The sequence below is a fragment of the Cynara cardunculus genome (genome assembly GCF_001531365.2).
Source record: "Cynara cardunculus var. scolymus isolate 2C chromosome LG 9, CcrdV1, whole genome shotgun sequence".
NCBI classification, from domain to species: Eukaryota; Viridiplantae; Streptophyta; class Magnoliopsida; order Asterales; family Asteraceae; genus Cynara; species Cynara cardunculus.
This window is the reverse complement of record NC_037536.1, coordinates 12694130-12706841: the sequence shown is the minus strand read 5'-3', so window position 1 is coordinate 12706841 and position 12712 is coordinate 12694130. Positions and strand designations below refer to the sequence as shown.

The 12712-nt window shown below is 36.2% G+C and overlaps 4 protein-coding genes across 4 annotated transcripts in view; 3 read left to right on the top strand and 1 right to left on the bottom strand.

The window, feature by feature from the left end:
• Positions 1-475, top strand: part of LOC112517889 (pentatricopeptide repeat-containing protein At1g02370, mitochondrial) — a 2312-nt gene extending 1837 nt beyond the window's left edge. Inside the window, 1 exon segment of the mRNA XM_025125262.1 lies at positions 1-475. This exon segment is cut by the window's left edge and continues 49 nt beyond it. Coding sequence (XP_024981030.1) covers positions 1-381 — 381 coding nt within the window. The 3' untranslated portion in view covers positions 382-475.
• A 1972-nt stretch (positions 476-2447) lies between these two features.
• Positions 2448-6283, top strand: LOC112518124 (ATP-dependent Clp protease proteolytic subunit 5, chloroplastic). Its single transcript, XM_025125702.1, has 9 exons — positions 2448-2720; positions 3499-3618; positions 3695-3809; positions 3918-4010; positions 4631-4676; positions 4786-4858; positions 5326-5360; positions 5460-5548; positions 5870-6283. Exons 1-9 carry the CDS (start codon positions 2599-2601, stop codon positions 6062-6064), a joined length of 888 nt encoding a protein of 295 aa, XP_024981470.1. The 5' UTR covers positions 2448-2598; the 3' UTR covers positions 6065-6283.
• A 1292-nt stretch (positions 6284-7575) lies between these two features.
• On the bottom strand, positions 7576-9298 carry LOC112518070 (probable WRKY transcription factor 65). The gene is made up of 3 exons (XM_025125637.1): positions 9043-9298; positions 8767-8895; positions 7576-8246 (listed from the first exon to the last, which is right to left on the bottom strand). Exons 1-3 carry the CDS (start codon positions 9093-9095, stop codon positions 7739-7741), a joined length of 690 nt encoding a protein of 229 aa, XP_024981405.1. The 5' UTR covers positions 9096-9298; the 3' UTR covers positions 7576-7738.
• Positions 9299-11248: 1950 nt separating this feature from the next.
• Positions 11249-12121, top strand: LOC112517796. The gene has a single exon (XM_025125168.1). The coding sequence runs from the start codon at positions 11249-11251 to the stop codon at positions 12119-12121; it is 873 nt and encodes a 290-aa protein (XP_024980936.1).
• The last annotated feature ends 591 nt before the right edge of the window (positions 12122-12712 follow it).

The window sequence follows — 12712 nt, the reverse complement described above, 5'->3', positions numbered from 1 at the left end:
AAGAGATCAAATGGACCATTTGTTCAAACTTTGGCATTGTTCATGAAATATTACCTTGGGAATCAACAAATGGATATGGCTTGGAAATGTCTGGAAACGGCTGCAGCACAAGTTGAAACCGGTAACTGGCAGCCGCATAGTGACAATATTGATGTGTTTATGAAACATTTCAAGGAAGAAAGAGATAGAGAGAGTGCCGAGAAGCTATTCAAGGTTTTAAAGAAACTAAATTGTGTTGATGATAAGGTGTACAGTCTCTTGTTACAGATTTACATGGCTGCTGGTATAAAAGACCCTGAGATTCGTCAAAGGATTGAAAGAGATGGCATCCTGATAACCGCTGAGCTTGAAGACATGCTCCAAAAAGTTTGTTCCGAGTAGGTTGCAGGTTATTTCACGTTTCGCAATTTAAATTCCAGTAATTCTTTTATATGTATTGGCACAATTGATACATTCTAATTATTTTGATGTTATCAAATCTGGTTTATTTATTCTTGTATGATGAAAATACGAGTTCGAGCTCCATAAAAATTTGTTTTTTTTTTCTTTCAAATTAATCATCTCTTCTCTCCTCTCAAATAGGGAAGGGGGTCATTTGCAAATAGAAGAAACGAGCGAATGAAATTTGTAACTGGTTACAGAAAATGTGAGGTTCATCATTGAGGATTCTCTTTCTTTGTTTCCCGCTAATCTTCGAGGTTTACATCACTTCCCTTTTTGCCTTCTGTTTTTAATTTCTCTACTAAAAATAGAGGGCAAAGGGGAAATGATGTGAACCTCAAAGATTAACGGGAAAGAAATCCTGGTTGGATGATGTACCATACATTTTCTTGAAAGCAGTTACAAATTCCATTTGCTTGTTCCTTTCGATCTGCGAATTACCCCCTCCCCCAAATTGAGAGGAGAGAAGAGATGATTAAAAAAGAACAGATTTATATGGAGCTCACAGCTCGTATTTTCCTCATACTCGCCATCTCTTCTCTCATCTTATATCTCTCTGTTGAAGGTTTGAATATCCTGCCATCCACATCCCAACCAAATTCTAGATTCACTCTATTACCAAAAGATCAAGGTTTGCGGGTTTTAGACCTAGCTAAAGAGGCATCCCAACCATCATTGGTCCCTGTTCCGTCTATAGATGAACCCAACGAGCCACCAACTGCATCATCTTTCAGCCCTGTTCCGTCATTAGACGCACCAGCAGGTGCACCGGGTTCATACGTGAACGAAGCCTTACATAAGGCTCAAGATCAAGTCGGTTCCTTGATTACATCTGTCCCAGCTTCATCCCCAGTTTCCAATGAAGGTAAAGAGGCAGCCGACCCAACCTCATTATGGGACGGTGTGGCCTCAGTTCTGGAAGAAGCTAAAAAGAAGCTTGGACCGGCTACCTCCTCAATCGTAAACGAAGCCGAAGCCGTGCTCAACCCTATTTCGTCATCGATTTTAGGACTAGGCGAAAAGCCATCTAGCCCAGTTCCGGCGATGGCTCCTACAATAACCGAAGGTGGAGAGGAGGCAGAAACGCCAATTTCATACCCAAATTCAATTGCCTTGACTCCATCGCCTTCAGGATTCTTCGATCATGACGTTGCTTTGGCGATCGAATCTCGCATCAAACAAAGCCAAACGGATTCCCAGTTAGCAATGGACGAGGCTAAGAAGCTGCTAAATGATCCAGATATCGCTTCTTCAGAAACGGGGAAATGTCTAAGCAAATGTGTGGAGAAGTACGGAGCGAGCCTGAATCAGTTGAACACGGCGATAACGGATCTTGGTGTTCGCGATGTGACGTTACTTTCAGATGATTTTAGTGCGGTGGAGGCGGATATCGGTAGTTGTCAAGCATGCTTCTCGGAGAATATGGGAGAGGATTCTCCGATGAAGGCATTGGAGGAGGCCACCACGAAAGCTGCTCGTGAATGCTTAACTGTTATGGATTATGCCTCTTAAGTTTTTATTTTTATTTTTATTTTTATTTATACGTATGTTGTGTATGGTAGATCCAATTCGTTACTGTTATGTAGCACTTTGTGTATGCATGTAATTTTATAGAAATGCAACAGGAATTTTTATAACATCCCTTCAAAGGACCCCAAGTTACAAACCAAATTAGTACTCCTGAATATTGACAACATAAACATTGAAAATGAGAAACATGAGAGTTCTATTAAAATCTTACCCGGTAAGTAAATGATAGTGTTGAATATTACAGTTAGATGTTTATCGGGTAAGTGTTTGGTAAACGGCTCCTAAAACCTCGATGTAATGTAAGTAATCCCTTAAAAAGATCTGGCTTTCTAAAACGAATATTTGTATGAAGTTATAGAATTTTGTAATTAATTGAGTTGTGGAGAATAAACATGGAAGGATAACCACAAAACCCGAGCCCAACCCCATTCGTAATTGGGTCTTACACGCAACGCAACCAACCCAAATAAAAATCTTCATTCTTTTTTTTCTTTATCTCCTTCCTTCATCCCTTGGCTTCACCCACCCACCCACCCACTGCCTCACTCCGTCGCAGTCGTCGTCGTCGTTGTTAAACGGATAAGCAACCGTCTCTTGCTCCACAGGAACATCATCTCGCATATCACAATGGCGCAATCTTGTCTTCCTTCTCTCAGATTTAATTCTCTAGTATTCTCTTCTACAAAAAACCCTAGCTCCATATCCGAACCCAGCTTTAACCCTCTCCCTTTACTTCCCCTTCGTTCCAGGTATCAATTGTTACTCTTAATCATCGTTTTATTTGACAATTTCTGTCTTTCTTGTTATAATTCTTCAGTGATTTTTAAACGACTTAAACTGAAACATAATTTTAATACTATCAAGTAATTTTTGACTCGGCAAAGGGGAAGGGAGATCAAAAGTTTTGTACTTCCAAGGTTTACCACCGGGGATGGCAGGATTCTATTCAAGCTAAACCTCTTCATTATTAATACTTTCAATTGTGTTTGCTTCTTATACAATTGAGAAAAAGGAATATGATTCTTTCGTTCCTTCAGTTGCTTTCTCATGAGATTAAGGAATAAATTTTACTCCAAAGTAAGTAAATTCCTTGCTCAAAACTTAAACATCAAGGAGTTCGTTTACCGGTTTAATGCTGTCCTTGTCCAAATAACTAGTGCGGTACTTTCCTGACTGTTTGTGATATTGGGAGATGTCGTTGACAAAGGTCACTCGCCCTTCTGGAATGGGGGCACCCATTGTATTCATACGTTCTACACGCAGAATTTGTTTTCGGATGGATTTTATATCTTGCACATCTTTCAGAGAGGCACAAAATTTATAAGATTTTTTTTGGGAAAGGAGTGTAGAATTTAGTTGAGATTGAAATAAGGACATAGATGAGCTTTTGGATTGAACACATAAGAGGTAAAACAGTACAAGAAACATTATACAATTATACTGTTTAAAATGCTAAGAGGCTCGTCTATTGTGGATGGGTGGTGCATAAGTCTGAGATTTCATTCATATGATGTTTATTGGTTGCAGGAAAGCAAGTAAATTGAGAGGTAATCAGAAAACTCTTCGTACTTCTTCAGTGAAAGCTGTTTATTCTGGTGATTATTTCTCACCTGACAAGAATTCAAGGCAGGGAATATGGTCCATTAGGTAGGGTTCTGTTTAATTCTTGTTTTTTTTCAATCTGTTCAGTTCTTGTACTTGTGGTTTAATTTTCAATGAATAGGGAGGATGTACAAGTTCCATCATCACCCTATTTCCCGGTGTATGCACAAGGTCAAGGTCCACCTCCAATGATGCAAGAACGTTTCCAGAGTGTTATCAGTCAACTTTTTCAATACGTGGGTTGCTATGTCATCTTTGGCCTTCTACTTCACTTTCTTGTTTGTACCTTTGAACTTTGTTGGGTTTTCTATTATTATTTATACTACTAGTGGTTGTATTTGTAGCGAATTATACGTTGTGGTGGAGCGGTTGATGATGACATGGCAAACATCATAGTTGCTCAGCTCCTATATCTTGATGCTGTTGATCCTAACAAGGTTTGATCATATCCATGCCTTTCCCTTATTTTTCATCTGTTAGATATTCTGTGAACTATAAGACATCATCTTTGTTAGAGTTCATTCTTTTATTCACTCTGTTGTCTCTATTTTCATGTTAAAGAACAACTTTTTTTAAGACAAGATAACTTGATTGAAGCTCACCGAGTTGATTGTATAATTTTCTTATTAGATAGGTGAATCTGTATATTGTACATCACCACGGTTTAATGATTGAACATCAACTTTACAGGGTTGCTTATGAACCTTGTTATTTTGCTGCCATGTTTCATGTATGAACATTGAGTTCCTACCACTAAAAAGGCATTTAATATATTAGAATCCCATGTTTAAATATGTCAGTGTCGTGTTCTTTGAGGATCTTATTTCCAAATCTTTTTGGTGGTAATATTGGATGCGAAGATATGCTGACCTTAGTAGTGAGCTAGCTGGTATAGTTTTTGCTTCATATGAGGTGTCTACATTCCACCTTCTTTATAACACGCTCACACTTGCATGGATGTCCATGTCTATTAAGATATTTAGGAAACATTATTAATGTGCTTTAGAAATTTTACTGACCAAATGATAATAATACATGCATTCAATATCATTGACAGGATATTGTGATGTATGTCAACTCTCCTGGTGGATCAGTCACTGCTGGTATTATGTTTTTTTAACCCTTGATGCTTTTGTTTTCATATTGTTTATTTCTATTTACTGTTTGTATGGACGATTTTTTGAAACCAGTTTATGTACGTTATTCCCTTAGGTATGGCCATCTTTGACACCATGAAGCATATCCGCCCTGATGTTTCAACTGTATGCGTTGGGCTTGCTGCTAGGTAATAGACTTATAGCTGCAGTTTTTGTGCTATATGCTGCACATTTCATGCCATGCTGCACATTTCATGCCATGCTGCACATTTCATGCCAGTGGCTTTGGATGATGGAATTGAATATGTAGCAAAATTGAGTTGAAAATGCACTGTTTTCTTGATGAATCTAGGCAGTTAAATGTGATAGTAGGCTTGTCATGTAGTTTTAAGTAGAACACATTGTTGACAACCTCGAGTTGATGCATATGGATTAAATTTATGTCATACATAAAATCATATGTGGGGTATTATAGTCATGGTAGTGCTTGTATCTCTGGCAATTCATTCCGTGTATTCCTTTTATAGCTGAAAGGTGATTAGTGGTTTTGTAATCTCTTATAGTTGATGAAGGTCGGTAATTTTTACTTGATTTTTTATCTTTGCTTTATCACCTATTTTATTGATCAGTATGTTTCTACTCACTTATTTGACAGTATGGGGGCTTTCCTGCTTGGTGCTGGCACGAAAGGTAAATAAATTTACTTAGATTGTGATTGCCTTATGATTCATTTCTTATGATATCGGTTGCAAGAGTACTGTGATTTTATCTTCACAATCATAATTGTAGGGAAAAGATACAGCCTTCCAAATTCAAGGATAATGATACATCAACCTCTTGGTGGGGCACAAGGTGGACAAACTGATTTAGACATCCAGGTGTGTCTTCTTTTGGCTAATTTTTGGGTTTGCTTTTAAAAGATATACTCTCAAGCAAAAGCATATACTTCAAGAGATCTTAACTGTGCACATGGGGTTCCATGAAATATTCTGCTTATAGACAGTTAAGCAGATAGGATGCTTGGTAACAAATTGTTAGTTTTAAGATGTTTACCTGAAGACCGTTAAATCTAAAGTTTTAAGATGTTTAGCTGCAGTGTCAGGACCTGCTATACTATCTGATAGATGAACGGTTCCTGTACTGTGCCCAATTGTGGTGCTTGCGTTTTGCGGATATTAACGACACTCTTCTTGTTGCAGGCTAATGAGATGTTGCATCACAAGGCAAATTTGAATGGATATCTGGCATACCACACTGGTCAAAGCCTGGATCGAATTAACCAAGATACCGACCGTGATTATTTCATGAGCGCCAAAGAAGCCAAAGAATATGGGCTTATAGACGGTGTTATTGTGAACCCTCTCAAAGCTCTCCAACCACTGGCAGCTGCCTAGCAAGCATAGGTGATCATTTTTAGCTCTGTAAACCAACCTTATTATTTGCTGCACTAAAAGAGTGTCATGATGCTGAATCATACGCACCACGTGATGAGTCTTCTTGATCCTTTGTCTTGGTATTTTGTCCCGATTAGAACTCTCTTCACATGTTATAACAGTAGTGTAATATTTTTCTTCAGTACATCTTATTTTAAATGTCATGTTTTTTCATCGAGATTATATATTCATACCCTTCCCTAACCCTAACAATACCTTACCCTGCTTCGTTTTAGATACCAATTAATAAAATATCTTTCTTCCAGTTCTTGAAAAGGGAGGATAATACGTTTAGTAGGTCTGCTGTTTAGTAGATGAGAACATGGACTTTAAATCATTATTCAGTTTTTAATGGACTATATGTGTTTATTTCTATTTTTTTTACCTTTTGTTTGTGATCCTAGTTTTCTTTTTGACAAAAAAGTAAGTTATGGTATTTATAAAGATCTCTAAGAAGTCACTAAATGGCCGTCTGTTGGAATGAACGCGTTAAGCAGCGAGATTGGTGGAAACTGTTGAGATATCTGTTTGGTGAATTGGAGCGAACCAACAGGACAACAAGCTTGATAGATTATAGCAGAAGATGCCAAATGATTTAAGGGGTCCTTCGGACAATTATTATCAGGGCGCATTTAAAATATTTTCTAAGTGTGTGGTGATCTAGATTCTAGATGCAGGACAAAATCTTTCTGGTTGGCCAAATTTCTTGATAGAAATTTTGATTATTAAGCTTCTTTGAACCTTATTTGTACGCGAGTAAATTAAGGGGGTAAAGTGTTGTACTTATTTACAGGAGAATCTGAAAGAAAGAGATCGAATTCAGAGTCTCTAAATCGTTCTAAGCGAGCACCAAGCACTCCAAATGAATGGTCAAGATTGATTAAGAGAATGTAGTTGTATAATCCGTAGTGCAGTAGCAGATGGTTTCAACCAATTTCAGCTGTTGGTTGATTTACCAACGAATCTAAAAAAGAAAACAATTCAAAAATGCATATAGAAGTAAGAAGACAGGTCCAAAACTAGTGAATATGCCAGGCTAGGCACATTTATCAAGTACTAAAAGCTTAACCCACAATTAGCATCAAACAAATTACTCTCTTGATGATAATTACAACCAGGATTTATGAGATTTTATTGGTGATTCATAGTCCAATCAGAGCTTTTGGCTCACAAACTAACCATAGTTGGTGGGTGTATCAAGTAGGACAGTTCTAAAGAATCTTTGGATTTTTACATTTGGCATTTAGCAGATTGGAATCTGCAACTGCTAGTGCTAAGAAAACATCAACAAAACCAAATATCTGTCGCCCACTTTGTAGCAGATAGATTCTAGCACCATTGCCATAAACCCCCTTCTTGTAGTGCAAAAAAGGGCATACTTTTAATGGTATACATGTATTCCCACTTATGCTAACCTCGTGATCCTCGTGTCATCTTTAAAATATCAAACAAAAACATCTAGGAAGCAACAATAATCCACTTAATAAATATATTATATTTTCCACTTAATTTTGGAGATTCATGTCTTTGAGCATATTGAGAGTGAAAAGATGCCTGCTTTTCAGCTTGTTATTACTAGCTACAGCTAGCTTAAATTATGGACAGCTAAATATAATTACATAGAGTGAACTTTTCTTAAGAAGGTTGAACAAGAACTCTCTCCTCAAAAAAATTGGTTCTCATGAAACTTTTGAATGTCGAGGAAGACATGGGTAACTCTTCAAGTTCATCATAGAAGTCATTTTCTTCCGATTTCAGTGCTGAAAAGGTCATGAGATTGGGATAGGAGAGGGGCTCTTCGTCAAAGAATGTATTTTCCAGGTCTACTGTTAAATGGGTTTCGTTTTCTGGGGTTTGGATGTAGCGGAAGTTGTCGTTTTCTTCAATGATTGGATCTTGATCATCGACAACAGTGATAATGGGTTTCTGGTCTTCATTCTTTTGATCTGGTTCAGGGGCTGTAGAATTTGAATCATCATGTGGGATTTTGGTTTTGGCTTGTTTTGATTCCTTGGAGAGAGCAGGGTCTGGATGATTATGAGCAGAAGTGTAAGTGATGATGAGCATAGATGCATCTGTTCTGCATATCTCCACTTGTTTCTTGGCTGAACAACTTTTTGATGTGCTACATCTGTAGTAGCCCCTGCAAAATGATTCCAAAAATAACCAACTTTGTGAGCAATAATTGATGCTTTTTTTAAGTTGGTGAAACTGAGTGATGGCAAAAAGGACCTACACTTTTTAACCACTCAAATGAAAATTGGTATTCAATGGAGGAACAGGAAACCCAACACACTCTATCTTTCACTAGCAGACATAAGTATGATTGGATTGATTTGAACCAGAACCAGAATGGAGTTAATACTAGAACAGGAAAATGGAAATAAATACACAGGGAAACCAGGAATCTATTTATCAAAGTTTTGTGAAAGATTATAATGATTGACCCATACCAAAAGTAGGAAACAACAGACACAGATGATGTACACTTTGGTCCCTAAATAGAAGTTGATTCTAAATATTAGAGTACCAAATATGTTAACCTTTTAATTTCAAGGCTAGAAAGAAATCTTGATAACCACCAGAAACAGTATATATGACACTATATATATATGTATGTATATATTGCTGTAAATTGGAAGTAGCAGTATGAAGAAGAAAACCTCGGATAAGGAGATCCTTTAATGGGTTTTTGCCCATATTTCCTCCAAGACCAACAATCACAAGAAGGGTTTTCAGTCTTCTTTTTGCCTTCAAGCTTCACTGTTACCACAATCTTGTCAGCCACCTTCCTACCTTGCAAAAAGAAGCAGAAGATCATATTCTAGAAGTAAAAATGGAAAGAAATTAAGAGGTCTTGATCTTGAATCGTTAGGAAGAAGAACATGCAGACAGATGGTTTGGAGAAATGGAAAATGTTGTTGATCTTGAATACTTGCCTTTTCTTGGAAGGTTGGATATCTGAATCATTCAGTGGAGAGTCTTGTTCCATTTAATTGGATCTTGTTTATAGTTTATATGATGGAAGTTGGAAATTGGAAGAGAAAGTGAAAGAGGAGATGCAAGAAGGAGGAGGAGGAGGAGAAGAAGCATTAAAGCAAGCAATTGATTAAGAGGGAGAGAAAGGGAAATAAAGCAATAGATGACAAGATCCACAACATGCACTTCATCACATGCAATTACCTTAATACCCTTGCCTTCTTCTATGGATAGAGTTTTTTATCCAAAATTTGCAAGTGGCCATTTTTCTTTATTATATTTATAATATATTTTTAAGTGAGTTAAACCAACATATTAAGGCACCCTTTTTTTTATCACACATGATTCTTGTTGTGTTACTATTTATTGTTTATAACAATATTTTTTGTGGGGACTTGCAATAAATTTTAAAAATAGTTTCTTCCCCATGCTATTTTCATGCAAGGGTTGTTGGGTAGCTTTTAATTTCTCTACCGCTACTTCTATTGATGAAATCAATTCTAGATATTTAAAGAATTTGGTATTTCTATTTTCAAGAATGTTCATCCAAAATCCCAAATAAATTATGGCCGATTTGATTCGTTTGGTTTCTTGGATTTTGAAGAAATGGGAATTTGAATTCCATTCTCGATTGTGATTCTTTGAGGTTTAGCAAAGAAATTAAAATTCATCTCGTTCTATCTTTTGAGTTTTGAGAAAGACAGTCCTATCTTTCTATTTGCCCTAATTCAGTTACCATTGTCATTGTTAATTATGATTTTAAAATGACAAAAATAACCTTAGAATCCAATATAACCAACACCCCGGCTCTCACTAACAATGATTGCCAATGCCGCCAACACAATCGTTACCACTACTTCCACCGCTACCTCCGCTAATTAATAATATTATTAATAGTATCATCATATTGCATGCACTTTTAATAATTTAAGTAAGAAGGTGCGGGTGTTTTATTCATTTACTATTATTTTTATTACAATTTCAAAATTATATTCTATGTATCTAATAATTTCTTTTTGACAAATTCATTACAGTTCTTAAGCCCTTGATCCACTATCCACAGTTCGATTTTCGATTTTCTTAATTATAATAAAATATGAGGTATATGTTATGCTTTATTGCATTTTAACTTGTTATTAGATTTTGTTTATTTCAGTAAAAAATTAAGTACATAAAACTGATTATAAATTTTATAAGTCTTCAAAGTTTCAATGATTTGGTGCCTAGTCTTCCTCTTGGGTTGTTGGGTGGTGTTAAATATTAGCTTCTAGCTTATATCATTCTTGATGTTAGCAACTTCAACCTATATGAATAATGCCTTGTATTAGTCAGATGCTGTCCAAATAATCCTAGTGGCTAGCGTAAACAAATGACCCGACTTAATTACAAATGATCGATTATAATGTAATTAAGTCGGGTCATTTGTAATTAAGTCGGGTCATTTGCCTCTTTGGTTGTGATCCTCTTTTTCCACCTTGCTCAAGATTTTACATTCAAACATATAACCCTCCAATACTAATATCGATATGATAACTTATTGGATTTGCTTTTGAATTCAAGAGAGAATGAATGGATAATGATTTAATTTGCTTGGTTTGTGATATTGACAAAAAAAAATCATATCTTAATACATTAAGACGTATTATTGATTTTTAATGAATTTAAAAAAAATGATTTTTTAATGTAAGAATTGGTCACGTCAAAACATCGTTTCAATGTATATAAGAATTGGTCACGTCAAAATATGTTACATATTTTTATACATTTTGACAATTTATATATGGTTTAGAACAAATAAATTTGTTGTTAATAAAGTAGTTAAACTCATCTCGTAAATAAAAAACAATAAAATGGATAATATAGAAGAATCTTTAAATCTAAATTCAATTCATGTTGGTAATATTTTATGATATTAAACAACCAATTAAGTGATACTTAGGATTATAAAATGGTGGTAACTAGATTGATTGTTTCCGATGTGTTAGTCGTCCTCCTCAATGGCATGAGATGAAACCCTGTCATATGTCAACCAACCACTGAGTCGTGGATGCCACTCTACACACACACACACACATATATATATATATATATATATATGTATCTATGTATAACCCTTCAACAAGTGTCTCAAGCTATCGATCTCTACACGAATCAAATTGTAAATTAATGGCTTCCATGAAAGTAACGAAGCTGGAGCTTCAGATGATCAGCTGTGAGAATATCATCATGAAGTTAAAAGAAACCCTTCAGGTTCTAACAATCACCCTTCTCAGCCTCCTCCTTCCTCTCTCCTTTCTTCTCCTAGCTCGTCTCTCCACCGCTTCTTATCTTTTGTCCCTCAATGGTGATTTTCCGGCGGCTGAGCCACCCTCCCTGGTCTTCTTCTCTCTCCTCCTCAAATACATTCCACTCAGCCCTCTTCACCTACTCGTCTCCCTTGTCTGTATTGCTTCCCTTGTTCACACCTTGAACGATGGGCGGATCACTTTCCCAAGCTTCTCCGTGTCACCGGCGACCACCGTGAGACCACGTCTGTACACGGCATGGATTGTTCTCTGCACATTGCAAGTGTGTGTTGGGCTAGGGATTGAAGGGAGCATAGGGGCAGGAATCGTGGGTGGCGGGTTTGGTCAAGAGAGCAATTTGATATGCAGGATTGTGTTTTTCTTGGGGTTGCATGGGACGACGGTGTACTGGTCGAGGATGATAGTGAAGCCGGTGGTGGATGATACGATGTTTGGTTATGAGATGGAGGAGAGGTGGATGGATAGGGTGGTGATGGGGGTTAGTTTGGGTGGATTGTGGTGGTGGAAGTTGAGGGATGAGGTGGAGTCCCTGGTTGGGGTGACGACGGGAGTTGGTGTTGGGGCGGTAGAGTTGCTGGGGTGGTGGTTGTATTACGTGGTGGTGACGATTGGGATGGTTAGGGTGGTGAAGGGTCTCATTTGGTTCGGCGTTATATTGCTTTACCGGAAGGTAGAACAGACGAGTGATGATGTTGATAATGGCTCCTCACTTAGGGTTCAAGAAAAAGTCTGACTCATCACCTTCCATTCATTCTTTCTTTGTTTTGTTGAATTAGACATGCATGTAATTAATTGTTTGTATCGAGTGTTCATATATATATATATATATATATATATATGATCCCTTGTATTCATATTCATATGATTTCATTCACAATTACATATATATTAAATTATATACATAAATTGATTTTACGGAACTTATAAAAAATCTTTGATATCACATAAATCCAAATATCATCTTATTATGTTCAGTGGCTAGGATTAGAGATGATTATATATAAACAACCTTTAAATGTGAAGAATCTCTAATATTAAAGGTTGGTAGAGTGAGTAATATTATTTTATTATTCAAATGTCAAAAGTTTGTTGGGATAATAATATATTTAAATAATTTACTAATTAAATGTTAAAAAATTTAAAATAGAAAACTATTAAACTTGGAAATTAACTATTAAAGAAAAGTGTTAAAACTTTTTTTAATTTTAAAAATTTCTCCATTTTTGGAAATTAACTATTAAAGATTAGTAGTTTATATTTTATTGCTCCATTTATATGTGTGTCAAAATTTAAGAATTGTAGATAAATGTTTATATTTTTAGAA